Below are 21,174 nucleotides of genomic sequence, written 5' to 3'. Positions count from 1 at the left end.
TGTCTGGAAAAACCTATGCATTGATGAGATAGAAAGTACAACAAATTAAAACTTATGCTTCATTTAAACGGCTCGAAAAACTTAAGGTTACTAAAAAAAATTCTCATTGACTAAGTTGACTTTTCTTCGTGTCTATGTATCGCGATAATGATGCCATTTTTTGTATCTTTCGTGACCCTGCAGCACGGGTCTAAGCCGATCAGCAGATGTACACTTCAAAGTGCAGCATCCTCTTAACTCATTCATACAACTCGAACAACACCTAAAAATAAAACATATATATTATACTTTATTATTATTATTATTATTTTACATAAATAAAATAAACAGAATACTTACAGGAAAAGTAGATTGCAGTCCAGATTTGCGCAGTTTCGATGCCTCAATTCAGAAACTTGTGATCCACAAATATAACATTTAGCAAAAACCGTATTACATTTATTGTTATCAACTTCATGTTTTATGCTTTCGTCATTTGTTGACTCATGTTTGACCGAAGAAGGCGGTAGAGAGAGCCGAGAGTCAAAAACAAAAAGATTTCCAATCCATTCAACTGGTCCTTCGCGCTCCAAATAATGTGAGATTCCTCCTTTCAACGTGTACAAATTTTTGTAACCCTTTTGTCTATAAAAACATATAAAGAATTCGTTACAAATATATAATTTTTTAAAAAAATATTCGATACACGTAAAAATGCTAAAATGGAATACCTGAGGATTGTAGAATACACGTCACAACGAATGCCTCCGGTGCAATACATTAATATCTCTGTATTTTCTTTATTAACAATAGCTAATGGATCCGAATCATTGTCCTGTATCAAATAAATATATATAATATTTTCAATTATTATAAAACTTTACTACAAAACTATGCTTGTGATCAAATTACTTGTTATATTATACCTCAGATTCAGATAGCCCGAATGTTGTGCTTCTGAAACAGTCAACGTTTGGTCTTTGAGCTCCGTTAAAATGACCTATATCCCATTCGTAACCTGCAAACAAGAAGCGGGATGAATGTGAAATTACCAAACTACCCCTGACTTAAACAAGTAATAAACAAGAAGAAGTACCATTTCTGACATCCAATAATATGACATCTTTATTATTAAGATTTGATAGTTTTTTCCTCCATTCGGATGGTGTCAAAGGCGTTGCGCGCATAGATGAGTCGACCAAAGGAAGATGTGACACCCCTCCTTCCATCTGAAGAAAATAAAAAAAAAATTTTAAATGCAATTCCAAATATATATTACTTTTTGCTTAAAAATGAAACATATTAAACTAGGGGTGTGCATGTCGCATGAGTCGGTTTGGATCAGCTTACACGCAAACCGAACCAAAAAACGAAAGTTTAGTTTTTGAAAATCATCTGGTTTTCAGTTATTGGTTTCACAAAGGGTTCGGTTTCGATTTTATCATTTGGTCTTGAAAATTTTGGGCCAAAAAAATGTGGTCCAAAATAGTGAATTTGAGCCTAAAACTGACTACATGTTTTTGTTAATTGATTATTACACATTTGGAAGTAAAATTTTTGGCCTACACAATTTATTAACTTCTTATAAACGACGTAAAATGGTTTTTTTGGTTTTGGGTTGATAACAAAACTTAAACCGAACAGAAAATTGGTTATTTAAAAAAACATAAAACCAAACTGTCAGTTTTTTATTGGGTTCGGTTATTTTCATTCAGTTATGTTGGTTATTCCAGTTACGATTCGGTTATTTCGGTTTCATGCACACCCCTATATTAAACTATTTTGGTTTTCGTTCACTTAAAGGTATACCTTTCCCGCTCATGTTTGATATTTTTATTATTTATAGAATTCAAAGAAAACCAAAAAATAGCGTTTGGATGTACAAGTAGCTTGCCTGTACAAGAGAAGGTTTATACCGCAATTTGAGTCTCGGGAATGCATGTTTATGTATAGGAGGAGATATTTGAACCAATATATCCTTAAACCTTTCATCCTTTTTTATCCAATTAGCATATGCAATAGCATCTTCTGATGGTCCACTGTACTGCACAAGTCAACCAACCATCATCAAAAAGTCAACTCTAACATCATCATGATAATCAACTCCATGTGTTCAAAATCCAACAAGAAAATAATAAACATGGATGCAAGAATGATCACCTGAGCATTGATTCCTTGCTCGTTTATGTATATCCGACCATGTATGTCTCGACCCTAGAAGTGATTCAGTGATCATCACAAGGGAAAGTAAATTAAAATCATTAGATGATTACACATATAATTTGGCTTTTAATAATCCAAATTATGACTCATTGGTCAACAAGATTCATTACAAAACACTAAAATTATTGTCGGAACTCTTTTTATCAATATTTGCATTTTCAAAATTATAATTCATAAATATGAAGGTGTATGTTATCTACATAAAAGATACCATCAAACTAATTTTCTCATATGTTTTTTTATTTCAACTGTTTACCTAAATATGTGTAAGCTCTATATATATAAACTAAGTTTGTTCATATATATTTTCTTTTAACCTCAAAAAAGATCAAATAAACATTGCATTTCAATCTTTTTATTACCTTTTTAAATCTTCAAAACTTAAAAATGAATGACTTATCATGTTTTTCGTGGTCACATTGGCCCAGGGGTGGCTCCGATCACCCCCATTTTTTTCTCATTAGTGTAAATTTATGCGTTTTCGTCCGAAAAATTTGATAGGTAGTGTAAATTTACTCGTTTTTGTCCAAGCTTTGGCACATATGGATTATTACAATTTCCCATGATTACATGACTATATGATATGACTGTATGATAGGCATGAAACCGAAAAAACTGATCCGAAACCAAAAAAACCAACCTGTTACAAAATCGAAGGTTTGGTTTTATGTTTAGACCCAGATTTATTAACTTAAGCCAAAATTTTCAATCTCAAATGACAAAACCGAAAAACCCGAAACCGAAACCGAACCCAACCCAAACCAACAACCGAAAAACCGAAACTTTAAACTTTTCAAAACTTAAAAAACCAAAGTTTCGGTTTTTGGTTTGGTTTTAGCCCAAAACTGATCCAAACCAACCCAACAACCGGAAAACCGAAACTTTAAACATTTCGAAACTTAAAAAACCAAAGTTTCAGTTTTTGGTTCGGTTTTAGCCCAAAACCGATCCAAACCGAACCGAACCATGCACACCCATAATAATTAATAAAGTAAAATAAAAATAAACAAACAAACAAACAAACCTGTAGAAAGTGAAGGTGTTTGGAGACTTCAAGTTCTGGTTCTTGAATAACAACAAATCTATAAAAATTAATAACCACAAAACCACCCATTTCATCATCTTCTTCTTCTTCATTATTATTTCCTTTAACCCAATTGGGTTTTGATGATGATAATACAGTGGTGCAATTGCAGGGTTGTAATCTTAAATTGATGAGCTTAATATTTGTGGGTTTGATTGGAATTGAATAATGGTTTCGAGTAATTGTGAGGGCAAAATTAGGATTAATTTGGGGAAAACAACATGCTAGTGTTAAAGAACCCATGGAAGTGCAAATTCAAAGTGTTTTCACTTCATTTGATAAGCTATGAGTTCTTCTTGAGGCTTAAGTGAAGATAAATAAAATTAAAATAATAAAGTAAATACATGTTAACAAACAAAAGTTAAAATGGGTTTATGATCGTTTTTTGTTAAGATTGATTTGCTGACCAGGTTACAATGTTTGGAAACTGGTTCTTGTAGAGAAAATTACAAACTGGTTTTGAATCTACGATTTTAATTGGTTCCAAACTAGGTTCTATATAATCGGTTTCAAACCAGTTCAGTTTCGCTTTAATTTTTTAGTTTGTTTGGTTAATGGGTTTAGTTGCCCACCTCTGGTGTTTACGGTTCAGTTCGGTTTGATTCCGTTACTTGTCTAAACTAAAATAGTCAAACCGAAGTCATCGAGTAATCAAATTTATTAACTAATCGGCTTGGTTATTTGGTTAGTTTGTCGGTTTTGGTTCAATTCGGTTAATAACCAAAACCAAACTTTGGATAAATTTTTGCATAGAAATACATGAAAGTGAGGTAAACAAAGCTCGAAATATATGAAGATATGAAATGTTGGGTTCGGTTAACGAGGAATTACCCATTTCAATTATATCGGGTTTCGTGTTTTACATCAGGGTTGGATTTCATTGTTATCCATGGCTCGTTTACACCCCAAGATTTAAGCAAATTCATATTCAAGAATTTGACCCTTATACTTTCCTACGTCACAATTCAACCCCCACATTTTATGCATCCTTCACCAATTATCCAACTTCAACTCATGAATAACACAATGTTAATGATTCGTCGATTAAACCCAAGTCACACTCACACACTACTCTCACTCCCATTACCCACCAATCAAAATCCAAAATTTCGCCCAAATCAAGCTTCAATTCGATCCATGGCTTCCACAACTGAGTTCTTGACACTGAGACCATATAATCCACCATCATGGGCTTCTAAATTAAACCCAATTCCTTCTAATTCATTCAATCTTGGACATGTAAGTTGTCATCTTTTTTTACCCAAGTCAATTAGTGCCTGACTTGAACACAAGTAGGGGTGCAAACGAGCCGAGCCCGAGCTCAACTATGAGTACTTTTTCAAGCTCGACTTGGTTCGAGGTTGTTTACTACTAATTAATTAAGTTTTATATATTTATAATTTTTTATATATTATTTTTCAATCTTAATTTTATTTATTATAACATAATATATATTATTTAGGTATATTTTATAACATTACATATATCAACTAATTGTCAGCCGGCGGTATGGAAACTCTGAAGCTAGTGTCGCCCGGTTAAAACAAACATAGTCTGGCTAGAGTTAGGCAACGGGCTCTCCAAATTGGGGGGCCTAAACACAAAAATGAAAGTCGCCATTCTTAAAAAAATAAAATTTACTATTATATATAATATATATTATAAAAATTATACAAATGACAAGCTCATTTTGGCTCGCGAGGTGGCTTGAGCTCGATAAGTGAAGCTCGGGCTCGGGTTTGTTTATTAAGTGATCTTACTTTTAGGCTCGGGCTCGTTTAATCTCGATTCGATCGAGCTTTTTCACAATCCGAGATGCCGATGCCTATGCCGAGTAGCTCGCGAACAGCTCGGCTCGTTTGCACCCCTAGAATTTGTATAACTGTTTTTTGGTTTTGTGAATATGTTTGATTTTTTTCAGTTTCCAACACCAATTCATAGATGGGGTCTTCCTAATTTGCCTAAAGATACTGAGATTTGGTTAAAGGTAACTAACTTCTTTATATCATATTGGTTCGTGTCAATTTTGTTTATTATTTTAGTTTGGGTTAATACCTTTAGAAAAGGTTTTTTGGTGTGGGTGTGTAAAGAAGATGGTTGTAGTGAAAGTAATGTTTATTACTTGAAGGTGTGAGAAATACATAAACAACTACATCTATTTATACACAAATAAACCCTAGCTATCAACCCATAAAAGGCCCATGGGCTTTAGCCAACTATATGGGCTAAAACCCTAATTATAACTAAATACAACTAACACTCCTCCTCAAGTTGGAGCATAGATGTTAATCATGCCCAACTTGTTACAAATAAAATCTATCTGAGCTTTCCGGAGCGGTTTAGTTAGAATGTCTGCTAGCTGAAAATTTGTCTTCACATGAACTGGTTGAATGGAAGGAGGATCAGTTTGTGTGCCTACTACTCGATCTCTGATAAGGTGGCAGTCGACCTCAATATGTTTTGTCCTCTCATGAAATACTTGATTCTTGGCTATGTGAATGGCTGACTGACTATCACAGTATAACCTCATCAAGTCATTAGAAACAACCCCGAGCTCTCTGAGAAGACGACGAACCCATGTCATCTCTGATGTTACATCTGCCATGGCTCTATACTCCGATTCGGCACTCGACGGGGAAACCGTGTGTTGCTTCTTACTCTTCCATGATACAAGATTTCCTCCAACAAACACACAATATCCGGTGGTAGATCGTCGAGAAATCGGACAACCTGCCCAATCTGCATCTGAGAACCCTGATATCCGACCATCTCCTTCTTCCGTGAAGGCACCTACACGACAATGACCCTGATCGGAGTATAATATACCCAAGCCAGGTGAGGTCTTAAGATATCTTAAGACATGAAGGGCAGCATCCCAGTGACCGGTGTATGGTGTAGCCATAAATTGGCTCAGAACACTGACAGTAAAGGAGATATCCGGTCGTGTGACGGTTAAATAATTAAGTTTACCAACCAACCGTCTGTATTAATCAGGATCTTTCATTGGATCTCCTTCCTTTGGGAGGAGTTTCTTTGTAGGAAGCATTGTGGTATCAACAGGTTTACAACCAGTAAGCCACATTCAGTTAACATATCAAGAACATACTTTCGTTGGGAGAGAAGTATTCCTTGTGGAGAGCGGGATACTTCTATGCCAAGGAAATACCTTAATCGACCTAAGTCGCTGACCTGAAACTGAGACTGAAGAAACTGCTTGAGTTCGATAATCCCGACCTCGTCATCACCTGTGATTATAATGTCATCCACATAAACAACTACGATAATCCTCTTTCCTTTCTGGTGTCTAAAGAAGACAGAGTGATCGTAGGCACTCCGAGTCATCCCAAACTGTCCCATAACACTAGAGAATCGACCAAACCATGCCCTGGGAGACTGTTTAAGACCATATAGAGAACGACGTAGTCTGCAAACTTTCGAGGCCTCCTCCTCAACAACGAACCCTGGGGGCTGCTCCATATATACCTCCTCCTCAAGAACACCATTAAGAAAGGCGTTCTTGACATCAAGCTGGTGGAGCGGCCAATGATTAATGGCAGCAAGAGCGATACAAATACGGACATATGGCATTGTAGCAACCGGAGAGAAGGTTTCATCGTAATCAATGCCATATGCTTGAGAATACCCATTTGCAACCAACCGAGCCTTTAAGCGGTGTAAGGAGCCATCCGGGTGTAGTTTAACCGTAAACACCCAACGACAACCAACAATACGCTTCCCTTTAGGAAGTGTTTCAAGATCCCATGTATGATTGGACTTTAGAGCCCCAATTTCATCTTCCATAGCCTGTCTCCATCCTGGGTGAGCGAGAGCGCTCGTCACATTTTTGGGAATCGGGTAGGAATCAAGGGTAGTGGTGTACGCATGAGATTCAGGAGATAGGTGGGTGTAGGCAACATAGTCCTGAATTGGGTAACGAGTACATTTCCGGGGTTCCTTGCGAAAGGAAATAGGTATATCGGGAAGTGGGGCACCAGGAGGATCATAAACGGGTGTATCAGAGGTTGTTGGATCGGGTAAGGATGTATTAGTGAGAGGTGTGGATTGCTCAGATGTAGACAGAGTATCGGAGGGTATTTCGGGGTCGTGGCCAGGGTGTGAATCAAGAGTCGCTGATGTTTGACCCCTACCCCGCCTAGCATATGTGAAAAGCAGTGGCGGAGATTCTGTCGGTGGGTCAGAATCAGTAGAGATTGGATCGGTAGAAGGAATTGACACAGGAATGGTGGGGATGAAGGGAGATGTGGGTATATCGAGGTCGGGAAACGGGTCAGAAACAGGAGTGGAACACTCGGGAAAGTAAGGAGACTCGTGAAAAGTGACATCGGCACTGGTAAAATATCGGTGAAGTGATGGGCTATAGCATCGATACCCTTTTTGAACCCGTGAGTAACCAAGAAAGACACAACGAATGGCTCAGGGATCAAGTTTGATGGTTTTTGGACTATGGTCATGAACATAGGCGACGCAACCAAATACTTTAGGTGCGAGAGGAAATGGATTATCGTTGGGAAATAGTACAGAAAACGGTGTTTTACCATGAAGAACGGTTGAGGGCATGCGGTTAATCAGATATGTGGCAGTAAGAATGGCATCTCCCCAAAAACGATGAGGAACACGTGATTGGATCATGATTGTGCGAGCAACATCCAATATGTGACGATTTTTGCGTTCGGACACACCATTTTGTTGAGATGTATAAGCACACGATGATTCATGAATAATGCCGTTGGTTTTTAAGTATGAAGAAAAGTCGGTGGAAAAATATTCTTTAGCATTATCAGATCGAAAAGTTTTAATGGTGGTGTTAAATTGGTTTTGAACATAAGCATTAAATTCTCGAAATATGGAAAATACCTCACTACGAGATTTCAACAAATAAACCCAAGTAGTGCGAGAATAGTCATCAATAAAGGTAATAAAATATTCAAAACCCAACGTAGATTTGATAGGGCAAGGACCCCATACATCAGAATGCAACAGTTCAAAACAAGAACTGACTCGATTGGGCACCCTAGGGGGATAGGGACGCCTGGTATGTTTACCAAGTTGACACGACTCACAATGAAAATTAAAAAACGAAAGTGGTAAATCTGGTCGCATTTGCCTCAGAACCGCTGTAGAGGGATGATGTAACATCCTAAATTTTACAATATTAAATAAAGAAAGATTTCGTTGAATGGTCCGGCATTTAATAATATTAGCTAATATTAAGCAAGAACGGATCATGGACTTAGATTAATTAAGATGGATTAAGGGTAATGGGCCTTAGGTCCATGGGCTTTAAGGGATATAAATATCCCCTTAAACCATCCTAAAACCCTAACTATCATTTCCATCTTTCATAAATCTCTACACACTCAAAAACACACACATACACTGCACCTCATACGGCCGAGAGAGAGGGAGGGGAGCGGATTCGAGTCCAAAAATCAAACCGACCACTATTAGATCTTCAATATACGAGATAACCAAGCAAACCGCGACTACACCGAACGTATAAAAGGTATGTTTTGATCCTAAAGATTTTGTTTTTATAAACGTTTAGTCTTGAAACTTAGAACGAGAGTAGATCGGGTATAAACGAAACATAAAGTTGTAAACTTGATGATAAATACGAGTGTAATGAACCCTTAACATTAGTATTGAACGTTTTTACCATAAAGGTCCAAACTTTGCGTCATTCCGGGCTAAGTTTTATCCAAAAACAACCATAGGAATGATCGCGGGTTAGTCAAATACCATACCCATGGATTTCTCGGTAAAACGATGATGATTTTGGGGATTTAGGATGAACAGTGGCGGCTGCTGCACAACTTCGCCCGCAGGAGAACTTCGCCTGCAAGCAAGTTCGCTTGCAAGCAAGTTCGCCTAATTGATAACTTCGCCTAAGGCTAAGTTCGCCTAACTGATAACTTCGCCTAAGGCTAAGTTCGCCTAATTGATAACTTCGCCTGGCATAAGTTCGCTTAAGGTGTAACTTCGCCAAGTTAACTTCGCCTGATGATAAGTTCGCTTAACACTAAGTTCGCTTACAGTAAGTTCGCTTAATGTTAAGTTCGCTTATTGTTAAGTTCGCTTAATGATAAGTTCGCTAGAATTAGCAAATTAGAAAATAAATGAAAAACCTAATGAAAAATGTGTTAAGACAGTTAATGGAAATAAACCTAATGATAAGTTCGCCTAACTGATAACTTCGCCTAAGGCCAAGTTCGCCTAACTGATAACTTCACCTAAAGCTAAGCAGGCTGTCTGGGCAACTTCGCCTTCATCTGGGCAACTTCGCCTTCATCTGGGCAACTTCGCCTTCAAGCGATGAACTTCGCCTGCAAGCTAAGTTCGCCTGATGAACTTCGCCTGCAAGCTAAGTTCGCCTGATGACAAGTTCGCCTGAGGTTTAAGTTCGCCTGATGACAAGTTCGCCTGAGGTTTAACTTCGCCTAAAGCTAAGTTCGCCTGAGGTTTAACTTCGCCTAAAGCTAAGTTCGCCTGAGGTTTAACTTCGCCTGATGACAAGTTCGCCTGAGGTTTAACTTCGCCTAAAGCCAAGTTCGTTTAGAAAATAAATTAAAAATCTAATGAAAAATGTGTTAAGACAGTTAATGGAAATAAAATTTTTCCAAGCTGACCTGGCAGCTCGACCCCAGCCAGGGGCTCTGCCCCTTGGACCCTGCTAGGGGCTGCCGCCCCTAGACCCCGCTGCCAGGGGCGCTGCCCCCGGACCCCCGTTCGTTGTGGGTTATATAAAGATAGAAATACAACATGAGTAGTAGTTAATTGATACATGTAAATATTACACAGTTAGCCGTGCACAGCTCAAGAAGGGAATAACGATTAACGGAGAACGTAACAGGATTCAGGTGAGTTTCTAGCCCCATTTATGTGTTATGTTTTCGGGGCTGTGTGCATACTCAATATGTTTGTTAATACGCTTATCCTAAGAGATAAGTGTATGCCTTATGTGGATAATGTGAAATGTATGAATGATTGCTTGATGGTACGTGAACGATCTTCGGATATTGCACGTACTGTCAGGTTGTAACGCTATGTATAAAGTAAGTATGATATGTATGCTTATGTGTATGAACGTGATAAAGTTAATAAAAGAAGGAAATGATGGTTGTATGGTTGTATGGTTACGAAAAGGGTACCGAGCCCTAATAATACTCGAGGTATGATGTATGGTTGTATGGTAACGAAGAGGGAATCGAACCCTACTAATATTCGAGGAAAGAGGGTACCGAGCCCTAATAATACTCGAGGAAAGAGGGTACCGAGCCCTAATAATACTCGAGGAAGGAGGGTACCGAGCCCTAATAATACTCGAGGAAGGAGGGTACCGAGCCCTAATAATACTCGAGGAATGTAGGGCGTAATGCTCTTTATAACGTAAGATATGAAAGCAAGTTAATACAAAAAGAAAGTATGAAAGTATGAATGAAAGAATATAAGTTTATGTGTATTGTATAATGTATGATTAACTAGAACTCACTCAGCGTAGCTGACTTTTAGTATGCACGCAGGTGAGTAGGATGAGGCAGCTCGCTTGAGGAGACACGTGGCACTGAATAAGAGGCTGGCATCGGAAGACTCAAGACGTTTAAGTCTAATGTTTGTTTATTTGAAAGACAAAATGATGTTTTAAGACAAGATGTGTTTTGTTATGAAATGTTTTATGAAAGCTTTTATATTCCGCGAATGTTTTAATTAACTCTGATATTTAGAACTGCGTTTATGAGTAAATCCAACACGAAAGTAGGGCTATCGGTAACGGGGCTTACAGATGACCTAACCGACAGTGAGCCTCCCTGACAGCGGAATCACATAAGTTTGCTACAGGATGCGAAAACGGGGATACACGATAGAGACCTCCTGATTCAGAACCAGTACCAATTACCCGGTTTGTTCCTAGTTCATGAAAAACGCAGTGAGTTGGGTAAAAGGTCACAGAACAGTTGTTTTGTTTGGTAATCTGACTCACTGAACAAAGACTGGTAGGAAATTTAGGAACAAATAGGATAGAAGACAGTTTTAGGTTTTCCGAGTTACTGATGGATCCTATGCCGAGAACGGGACATGAAGATCCATCGGCAAGACGTACCGGTGCATGGGAAACATTTTGAAGACTAGAAAAAATACCCCGATTCCCAGTCATGTGATGTGTGGCTCCAGAATCAATCACCCATGATAAGTCAAGGCTAGAAGGTTTACCTGAATGTGCCGAGCTGGTTTGAGGATGAGGCAACTGGGAGGTAAGAAACCGTTGAATAAGATCATGCTCCTCTTTAGTAAATGTATACATGTATGTATTTTTGCCCATAGTGATTCACGAAACTGAAAATTGACTGTGAACAGTAACAAGTGCGGGTGGAGGGCGGGAACAGATTCCGGCGTAAACAGTTACTCGTCGTGAACAGTTAATCCCGGTAGCGAACAGTAATTCCGGCAGCGAACAGTAACTTTCCGGCAGTGAACAGAAATTCCGGCAAACGAACAGTGACTTCCGGCGTGAACAATGATTTCCGGCGATGAACAGTACTCCGGGTGAAAGTGATTCCGGCGTGAACAGTATTCCGATGAACAGTGATTCCCGCTTGAACAGTATTCCGATGAACAGTGATTCCAGCGTGAACAGTGATTCCAACGTGAACAGTGCTAAAGATTTCGTGACAGGACAGAACAACAAGGCAGAAGCTTGTTTCAGATCTGAAGGCTGCTGGTGACGGCTGGTCAGACTCGGGTTCAGGTCAGATCGCGGCTAGGGTTTGGATCGAGAGCCGTAGCTCTAATACCATGTAAAGAAGATGGTTGTAGTGAAAGTAATGTTTATTACTTGAAGGTGTGAGAAATACATAAACAACTACATCTATTTATACACAAATAAACCCTAGCTATCAACCCATAAAAGGCCCATGGGCTTTAGCCAACTATATGGGCTAAAACCCTAATTATAACTAAATACAACTAACAGGGTGCAAAGAGCCGAGCTTGAGCACGGCTCATTAGTCGTTTTTACAAGCTTGAGCTTGGCTTGTGTATTATTTTTTAGTTAATTTATTAACACCTTTAAAATTATTTTTATATATTTTGAGAAACCTTAAACGAGCCAAAACTCGGCTCGAGCTTAGTTGTGTAGTGTGAAACTAATACATAGAAGTCTAAAAAAGCTTTTAAAAATACACGCAGCTTGTTTAGGCTCGATGAGCATAAACGATCTTCCCGTGCAAGGCTCGAACTTGGGCTCGATAACTAAACGAGCTTTATTTGCACATATAAAAACTAACATACTTTCTTTTCTTTCATCGTAAAAGTACCGCACCCTCCATATGTTAACTTGAACAAAAATGTGATTTTTTTGTACTTATTAATTGAAGAAGCGTGGATCGACTCACTGGTAGACGATCTACTTTCCTCGGGTGTGATTATGCTATTTCACCGATGGTTTCTCTTGGATCTGGGTTCTTCCACCTACAAAATGAACAGCACCGTAAACTTACCCCTCAGAAAGGGACAGAGGGGTCCTCTTTGGGGTAACCCTCCGGTGTGAGAATAAGTATTTGTGGGAGAAGATAATAATATGTGAGAGTAAGGAATTTAGAGTGTATTGCTTAATAGCTGAATACTCTGTGATTGTATGTTATCAGGTGATATTTGATGATCATTCCTTGTGGAGCTGATGCTGTATTTATAGTGCTAGGGTTTCCACTGATTGGGCTCAGACCCAATTAGGGTTTTGTTGGCCTCCTCCAATTGCTCTGCGCCACGTGTCCTCTGGGACACCTGGTGCTTTCTCATTGGTTGTAATCACGTGGTAGCACTGTGTCATGCTGAGTTGTCCACCTTTCATTTGGCAGCTGTCAACATCAGCATATTCTTATTCCTTAAAAAGATACCTTCTGGAAGGTTGTCTGACGTGCACAATCAAGGTTGCCCTAATCCTGATTTGGATAAGGATGAGGTTGATTATGTGCATGTGTGATATGCGCCAATCCTGAGGATGCGCGAGGTCTTCTCTTTATTCTCACGCGCAGATGTTTCATGCGCAGATGTGATATGCACGAGCATGTGATATGCGCCGCGCGCATATGTGATATGCGTGAGCATATGTGATGCGCGAGCATATGTGTGCCTGGGCATATGATGCCTGACCATTTGTGGTGCCTGGGCATATGATGCCTGAGCATGTGATGCATGAGCATATGTGATATGCGCCATGCGCGTAGGTTTTGGCTTTGTGCCTTCATAATGTCTTGATTTCAAGCCTGTTGTCTATATCTTGTGGGTTGACCCGCCTCGCTTGGTGTTGAGGCGGGTACATACCTCTTCAAGCCCCCCCAGTCTAATGTGTGTCTTGTCTCGCGCGAGCGAGGCAAGATAGATGTTAGACTTAACAGTTTGCTCTTTTTAGTAGTGGTTTTGTCTTTTTCTTCTTATTACTCGTCTTTGCGCGAAATTCTATCCTTTTGGCTGAAAACGAACCGTCTATGTACGTGATGGAGACGTGTCAGACCTTTCGTGTGCTCGAGGTGCTACAGTTGCCTTTCGTGTCCCCTCACAAAGTGTCAGGAACACGTGTCGCGCTTGCATTGGTCCGTTCCTGCGAGTGGTGGCGCGTGAACTCTGGCAACAGCTGTATTATTTCTTTTCGTGTCCCCTCACACAGTGTGATTGACACGTGTCGCGCTTCCGTTGGCTTACACCTGCGATTGTGGGCGCGTGAAGTCCGATCAGCATCCATTTTTCTCTCTCCTGGGCCTATAAAAGCCAGCCCTTAGAGTTTTTTTATCCTTCATCTTCTTGTTTATTATTCAGAGCTTTTCTTTCTTTGTCTTCTGATTACCTTTGTTCTGCTTCCCAAATATCTGTTATTCAGAAACAACCTTCGTTCGTTGTCACAGTTGTATGTCTGATAGTTCAGACAACACAATCTCCCCCATCCATTGCCGTAGAAAATCATTAGTAATGTCTACATTGAAGAAGACCGGCAAGGGGAAGAAGGCTGCTGAGGTCTCATCGGAGGAGGTAGGGAGGACCAAAGCCGTGAAGAGGTGGAATGAAATCCCCTGCAAATTGAGGCAGGCTGATCTTGACAGCCTTATCGCCTCTCAGGGGTTTCTCCCTGTGTTTGGCTGCATGTTGCCTGGGGCCGGGCAAACGGCGGCGGACCCGCCTGCCGGCTATATATCCCTATATAGCCATTTTTTCACCCACTGCAACCTTCGTCTCCCGATGACAAGGTTTGTGGGTGCACTGCTTAAGTTCTATGGGATTCATATATCCCAAGTCCATCCGTTTGGACTTGTGCGCATGACTCACTTTGAGTTCATGTGCAAATCCCAGCGCGAGGAGCCCACCCCTCGGCGCTTTCAATTTTTTTACAAGCCCAAGATCCAAGATTCTTGGTTCTCCTTCATTCCTCGCAGTCAGAAGGTGAAGTGCTCCACTGTTTCATTCAAGAGCCTTCATGACTGGTCTGAGAGGTTTTTTTACATAAGGGCTGGTGTAATCCCCATCCGTATGACCATGCGCTCGATCTCTTCTGCGCCTGCGGATGTGGGTGTCCTCAAGAACCCAACTGGCGCCTGGGTTAATAAGCTGACCGCCGAACCATCCCCCGCCAAGAACATTTGTGAGGAGGCGCTGGTGGGGATTGGTATGAGCAAGAGGTACGCGGACAGCGCGCTTGAGCCCGTTATCCAAGTCGACGGGTTATGTAAGTTAATCTCATTGCTTTACTTTTGCTCGAATATAATTCCTTTTTTGCTGATATCATTTGACTTGTTTTGTGCAGTCACCAAGGAGTATATCCACGCCGCATATGATGAGCATATGGAGGGTGGCTCCGTCGCGCTCGGCGCTGGGGAGGTTGGTTTCCCTGATCGCTTTGATGACATGTTCATCCCTGTTGATCTGGGATTTGTCTTCGACAGCGATGCGCCTGGTAAGCCTTTGTACTTATGCATTTGCCTTTATAATACCAAATTTTGCTAACACTTCTGTTGCTTGTATTGTAGATGCGCTCGAAAACTACGAGCTGGAGCTCGCGGAAGAGGAGGAGGAGGAGGCGCCCCAACTAAAGCGTAAAGCTAAGGGGAAAACTGGCGCATGGGCCAGTAAGAAACAGAAAAAAGATGTTGCCCCTGTTGTTCAGGATCCTCCTACTCAGGCGGGGGGATTTGGGAAAACCCAGGGGTTTACCACCAAGGTTTCCTTGTCTTCCCTGCCTCAAAAAGTGGGCAGACCTCCTGTCCACTTGAGGTATGGTGGCGCTACCTCCTCCCTTCCCGCGGCGGAAAAGGGAAGCGGTGTTGCGCCCTCGACAGGTATTCTTTCCTTATCTTTTATGGTTCTATGAGCGCGATTCTGATAGAATTACTAATGAATCTTTGCTCACTCAAATGTTTGTAGAGCCGGCGACCGCGCAACAAGATGCCGTGGCTGCGCCGGAGGTCGCTTCGAAGTCCCCTGTTTTACCCTCAAAGAAGGGTAGAATGGACTTCATAGCGATGTTTGCTTCGCGAACAGAGTTGCGCCAAGGTACGTATTGCGCTCTTTTTTTTTTTTTTTTTTTCTGACTTTCTTTTAGATCAAGTCACGAACCATTTGTTGTTGTTGATTTTTTCATAGAAGCCGTAGCTGGCGTACAAGCTTCTGGCGGCACTCCTGGCGGATGAAGAAGCGTGGATCGACTCACTGGTAGACGATCTACTTTCCTCGGGTGTGATTATGCTATTTCACCGATGGTTTCTCTTGGATCTGGGTTCTTCCACCTACAAAATGAACAGCACCGTAAACTTACCCCTCAGAAAGGGACAGAGGGGTCCTCTTTGGGGTAACCCTCCGGTGTGAGAATAAGTATTTGTGGGAGAAGATAATAATATGTGAGAGTAAGGAATTTAGAGTGTATTGCTTAATAGCTGAATACTCTGTGATTGTATGTTATCAGGTGATATTTGATGATCATTCCTTGTGGAGCTGATGCTGTATTTATAGTGCTAGGGTTTCCACTGATTGGGCTCAGACCCAATTAGGGTTTTGTTGGCCTCCTCCAATTGCTCTGCGCCACGTGTCCTCTGGGACACCTGGTGCTTTCTCATTGGTTGTAATCACGTGGTAGCACATGTGTCATGCTGAGTTGTCCACCTTTCATTTGGCAGCTGTCAACATCAGCATATTCTTATTCCTTAAAAAGATACCTTCTGGAAGGTTGTCTGACGTGCACAATCAAGGTTGCCCTAATCCTGATTTGGATAAGGATGAGGTTGATTATGTGCATGTGTGATATGCGCCAATCCTGAGGATGCGCGAGGTCTTCTCTTTATTCTCACGCGCAGATGTTTCATGCGCAGATGTGATATGCACGAGCATGTGATATGCGCCGCGCGCTGATGCGCCACGCGCATATGTGATATGCGTGAGCATATGTGATGCGCGGGCATATGTGTGCCTGGGCATATGATGCCTGAGCATGTGTGGTGCCTGGGCATATGATGCCTGAGCATGTGATGCATGAGCATATGTGATATGCGCCATGCGCGTAGGTTTTGGCTTTGTGCCTTCATAATGTCTTGATTTCAAGCCTGTTGTCTATATCTTGTGGGTTGACCCGCCTCGCTTGGTGTTGAGGCGGGTACATACCTCTTCATTAATACTAGGCGAGGAAAGAATTGGGATGATTTACGGGCTTGTATGAATTTAAAATCGTTATAAACAAATGTTTTTTATCGCTATTATAATGTAATCTGTCAAATAATATTTTCATTATTCATCCAATAAGTAAGAGATATTTTTTTTTCTCTTTTCAAATTTAAGATGTTAGTAGATTTTTATGATAGAAAAAGCAGAAAGTATGCTTATGTTGCAAAACATAGTTAAGGGACTTTTACGAGAAAAAAACAGAAAGTGTGTTGATTTTTTATGGTAGGTTTTACTATCAATTTTTATTGGAATGTTAATTTGTAGTTGAAAAGTAGCATGTTTGAATCTATGTTAATTCTTGTTTACTTTAATGAATTAATAATGTCTTGTTGTATGCTAACAAAAACCTTTCGATTATGTAAGCGTGATGATCTTTCAGGTATGCAATTGAGTGGGAACAAAGTTAGGAAACTTGAATTCTTGTTAGCGGATGCGGTTGCACAAGGAGCAGATTGCATAGTAACTATCGGTGGCATTCAAAGCAATCATTGTCGTGCGACTGCTGTTGCTGCCAAGTATTTGAATTTAGATTGTTTTCTGATACTACGAACATCAAAGGTTTTTTAAGTTTTTTATGCATATGTGGAAATTTCAGCTTGTTTACCTGTGAATGGGTTCATTGGGGTTGTGTTATGTCTTAATCGGGTCAAATAGAAAAATAGAGTAAAGGGAAACGGGCCGAATGCGTTAAAAGTGTAAATCTTTATACGTAAACCTTTTGGAAAACAAGACACAAACAATATCAGGTTTTGGGTTGGCATATCTAACCTGTTTAAAAAACAGGCCGTGTTTGGGTCAACCTGTAAACTAAACGGGTCATGTTCATGTTTACCTGTTTAACCCATTTAGTTAAAAAATTTCGACCGCCGACCTGTTGACCCACTATCCCGTTTACCCATGTTTTACAACCCACCAATTTTAGGGGTGCAAACGAGCCGAGCCCGAGCTCGACTCATTTAATTTACCCAGAGCTCGAGCTCGGCTCGTTTCGAGCTATATTTTCAAAGCTCGAGCCTGGCTCGTGAGTAGATTTTCAAGCTCGAGCTTGGGCTCGGCTAGGCTCGTTTACAATTATCAATTATATTTTATATAATTATAATTATATATATATTTTTATTATAAACCATGTATACAATAATATATATTATATAGTTATTTTTATTTATGTTTTCATAACATTATATATATTAATTAATAATTATTAAATATATATTTTAAAAAAGCATATAAATGACAGGCTCGTTTAGGCTCGCAAGCCGACTCGAGCTCGATAAGTGAAGCTCGGGCCCGTTTATTAAACGAGCTTACTTTTAGGCTCAGGCTCGGTCTCGATTAAGCTTGGCTCGATCGAGTTTTTCAACGAGCCGATCTCAAGTAGTTCGCGAGCAGCTCGACTCGTTTGCACCCCTACCCACCAACACAATTAACACGTTTACTACTTGATTATTACCCGTCAACCAGTTTGAAACGTTTAGATAAACGGGTTAAACGGGTCATGTTCGACAATTCGACACGTTTACTTGTGAACAGGTGAGTTTTATCGTAAACGGGTCAAATAAGAAAAAAAAGCTAAAAGGGAAACGGGCCAAACTGGCTGAACTATACAAATCATTTCTTAATGCACACAACATGTTAAATTATATTAAAAGATTAATAATGTTCATCCCGTACTTGAAAACAACCTGTTTCAACCTGAACCCATTTTAACCCGTTACTCAACCCTGCACACGGTCTAATAATTTTGTCTTTTAATATGCAGCTTCTTGTGGAAAAAGACCCAGGATTGACCGGGAACCTGTTGGTGGAGCGTTTGGTTGGTGCACATATTGATCTTGTTTCAAAGGAAGAATATTCAAGAATCGGAAGTTTGGTATGAGTTTGATAAATATTATCGATGAATACTTTGAATGTTACAATATTTTTTGATATCTCGTGTTTAATTAATTTTTAGACACTAACATATTGAAAGAGAAGTTGATAAAAGAAGGAAGAAAACCTTATGTTATTCCTGTTGGTGGATCAAATTCCCTAGGGACCTGGTGAGTTTGTATTTTATTTTTATTTTTTAACTCGTACATATTATATAATTTATTAAAAATGCCTCAAATATTTCATATTAGTTACTCAAGATATATATCAATATAAACGGGATCAAATACATTTTATTCTTAACATGAAAACAGTGAGAACCAATTTGCTGTTATTATTAGGTTAATTTTTATAAGTGTTTGCTGTTATTTTTTGAACGTTTTTGCTAATTACGATTATGAGACGTGAAAAGAATTTGCTGATTTATATTTTGTTGTTATTATTAGATTTTTTCTTTTGCTGTTATAAGTATTTGCTGTTATTATTTTGTTTTTGATTTTGATTCTTTTGTTGTAATTTTTAGGTTTTATCCTTTGTTATTATAAATAATTGTTTATGTAGATTGCTATTGTAGTTGGTATTGGTTCTTACGTTCTCATTTTTTTTAAATTGGTATTCGTTCCTACGTTCTCATGTTAATATTAAAATGTACATGAACCTTCCCCTATCATTTTCTATTTTGTAGGGGATATATTGAAGCAATTAGAGAGATTGAACATCAATCACAAAACGGAACCGTTAAAAAAAGCTTTGATGGTATTATTTCAGCATGTGGCAGGTTTTACTCTTTTATGTGATTTATTTTCTATTTTTAAGCATGATTTTTTATTTTATTTTTATTATTTTACTTAACACGCTTGATTTATTAGTGGCGGTACGGTTGCTGGTTTGTCCATTGCTGCATGGTTAAGTGAGCTTAAAGCAAAAGAAAATAATAAATTTCACATTTGTTTATCTGTTATGATTTAATTTAATTAGGAAATTAAAACTATTAATTTAATGTATTAATTTTAGGTGACTGCATTTTGCGTGTGTGACGACCCCGACTACTTTTATGACTATGTCCAAGGTCTACTTGATGGACTTGAAGCTGGAGTCAAGTCACGCGATATAGTCAAAATCGAAAATGTAAGAACATAAAATACTACTGATTTTATGCTCATTTTAATTTCACCCTGAGAAGGTTTTTTTTTTTTTTAATAATATTTTTTTTACAGGCCAAAGGGCTTGGATATGCGATGAGTACCGCTGAGGAGCTGAAATTTGTCAAGGAAATTGCTGAAACCACCGGTGTGATCCTGGACCCGGTTTACAGGTTTGGGCTTTTTTATACGTTTATTACATTTACTTTCATACCCTTTTCCGGTTACATATATATTTAAACAATTACATAACTAAACATTCATAATTGTATCATTTTAATCCAGTTTTACCAGTTTTATATTAATCGCCTAACAAAAATAATAAATTTGGAGCAAGAACTATTTGTTAGAGAAAACATTATCTCAATTTCACTTTATTATTATTATTATCTATAATTTATTTTATTTTTTCTTGTAGTGGGAAGGCGGCTTATGGGATGATGAAAGACATGGCACAAAATCCGACCAAGTGGGAAGGAAGAAAGATCCTGTTTATACACACCGGGGGACTCCTAGGTTTGTATGACAAAAACGACGAAATGGCCCCGTTAGTCGGGAAATGGCGTAGAATGGAACTTGACGAGTCAATCCCACGAAAAGACGGTGTTGGGAAAATGTTTTAAATTTTTTGGGAATAATTTTTTGCTTCCTGGTGAGGTGAAAAATGTGACATTGTAGTAACAAGTGTTAACAAATAACATGTGAGATATAGTTGTGTTCAAGTTATGAATATGTTAATGCTTGTGTCTTTTGCATGACAATGATTAAATTTAAGGATATTTTTTCGTCTACGCTTATTGATTATCGTTGTGTTGAGTTTGTGGTGATGATCGACTCGAACAAATTTTTGACTAAATTATGGGTAAATTGTTCACATGAAATATATATGAACTTTGATTACTATTTAGTGATTAGTTTTTCCAAATTTTCTTAAATTGAATAGTTACAAAACTTGATTATTTTTTGAGATACTCTAGTGAACGCCTTAAAGTTTGGGTTACTATTGTGTGAGCGTTTTTTCCTTGTGGCTAAGTTCCATCTTCAATCACGCTATTGGTTAGCTAAGTATTAACAGGGTCCCGTGAAATTAATAATAGTAACGAATTCTCACATCCAAAAATATGTTTATTTCTTCATATGTTATAATTATATTGTTATGCG

The 21,174-nt window shown here is 39.1% G+C and overlaps 2 protein-coding genes across 2 annotated transcripts; one reads left to right on the top strand and one right to left on the bottom strand.

Moving 5' to 3' along the window:
• Positions 1-3,529, bottom strand: LOC143625936 (rhodanese-like domain-containing protein 8, chloroplastic). Its single transcript, XM_077096149.1, has 8 exons — positions 3,227-3,529; positions 2,140-2,193; positions 1,874-2,023; positions 1,076-1,208; positions 906-997; positions 711-814; positions 340-624; positions 1-262 (listed from the first exon to the last, which is right to left on the bottom strand). The coding sequence occupies exons 1-8, from the start codon at positions 3,527-3,529 to the stop codon at positions 133-135; spliced, it is 1,251 nt and encodes a 416-aa protein (XP_076952264.1). The 3' UTR covers positions 1-132.
• Positions 3,530-4,300: 771 nt separating this feature from the next.
• LOC143627301 (D-cysteine desulfhydrase 1, mitochondrial-like) lies at positions 4,301-20,773 on the top strand. Its single transcript, XM_077097154.1, has 10 exons — positions 4,301-4,525; positions 5,208-5,273; positions 17,366-17,560; positions 18,762-18,876; positions 18,954-19,041; positions 19,557-19,649; positions 19,741-19,799; positions 19,887-19,999; positions 20,089-20,186; positions 20,432-20,773. Exons 1-10 carry the CDS (start codon positions 4,301-4,303, stop codon positions 20,634-20,636), a joined length of 1,257 nt encoding a protein of 418 aa, XP_076953269.1. The 3' UTR covers positions 20,637-20,773.
• Positions 20,774-21,174: the final 401 nt, after the last annotated feature.

Source organism: Bidens hawaiensis, unplaced genomic scaffold (assembly GCF_021521415.1).
Source record: "Bidens hawaiensis isolate Kalapana, Puna unplaced genomic scaffold, B.hawaiensis_p1.1 tig00000458_1, whole genome shotgun sequence".
NCBI lineage: Eukaryota > Viridiplantae > Streptophyta > Magnoliopsida > Asterales > Asteraceae > Bidens > Bidens hawaiensis.
The sequence above is the reverse complement of the archived record's forward strand: the minus strand, read 5'-3'. Positions and strand labels throughout refer to the sequence as shown.

Bases quoted from the DNA above. Each gene is read 5' to 3' on its own strand.
- LOC143627301 (XM_077097154.1), top strand. From the start codon at position 4,301: ATGAATAACACAATGTTAATGATTCGTCGATTAAACCCAAGTCACACT. The intron at 18,877-18,953 runs GAGTTTGATAAA...ATTAATTTTTAG, and splicing joins AAGAATCGGAAGTTTGGTAT to ACACTAACATATTGAAAGAG. The intron at 20,000-20,088 runs GTAAGAACATAA...TTTTTTTTACAG, and splicing joins ATATAGTCAAAATCGAAAAT to GCCAAAGGGCTTGGATATGC.
- LOC143625936 (XM_077096149.1), bottom strand. From the start codon at position 3,529: ATGGGTTCTTTAACACTAGCATGTTGTTTTCCCCAAATTAATCCTAAT. The intron at 2,024-2,139 runs GTGATCATTCTT...TGACTTGTGCAG, and splicing joins AGCAAGGAATCAATGCTCAG to TACAGTGGACCATCAGAAGA. The intron at 625-710 runs GTATTCCATTTT...ATGTTTTTATAG, and splicing joins GTGTATTCTACAATCCTCAG to ACAAAAGGGTTACAAAAATT.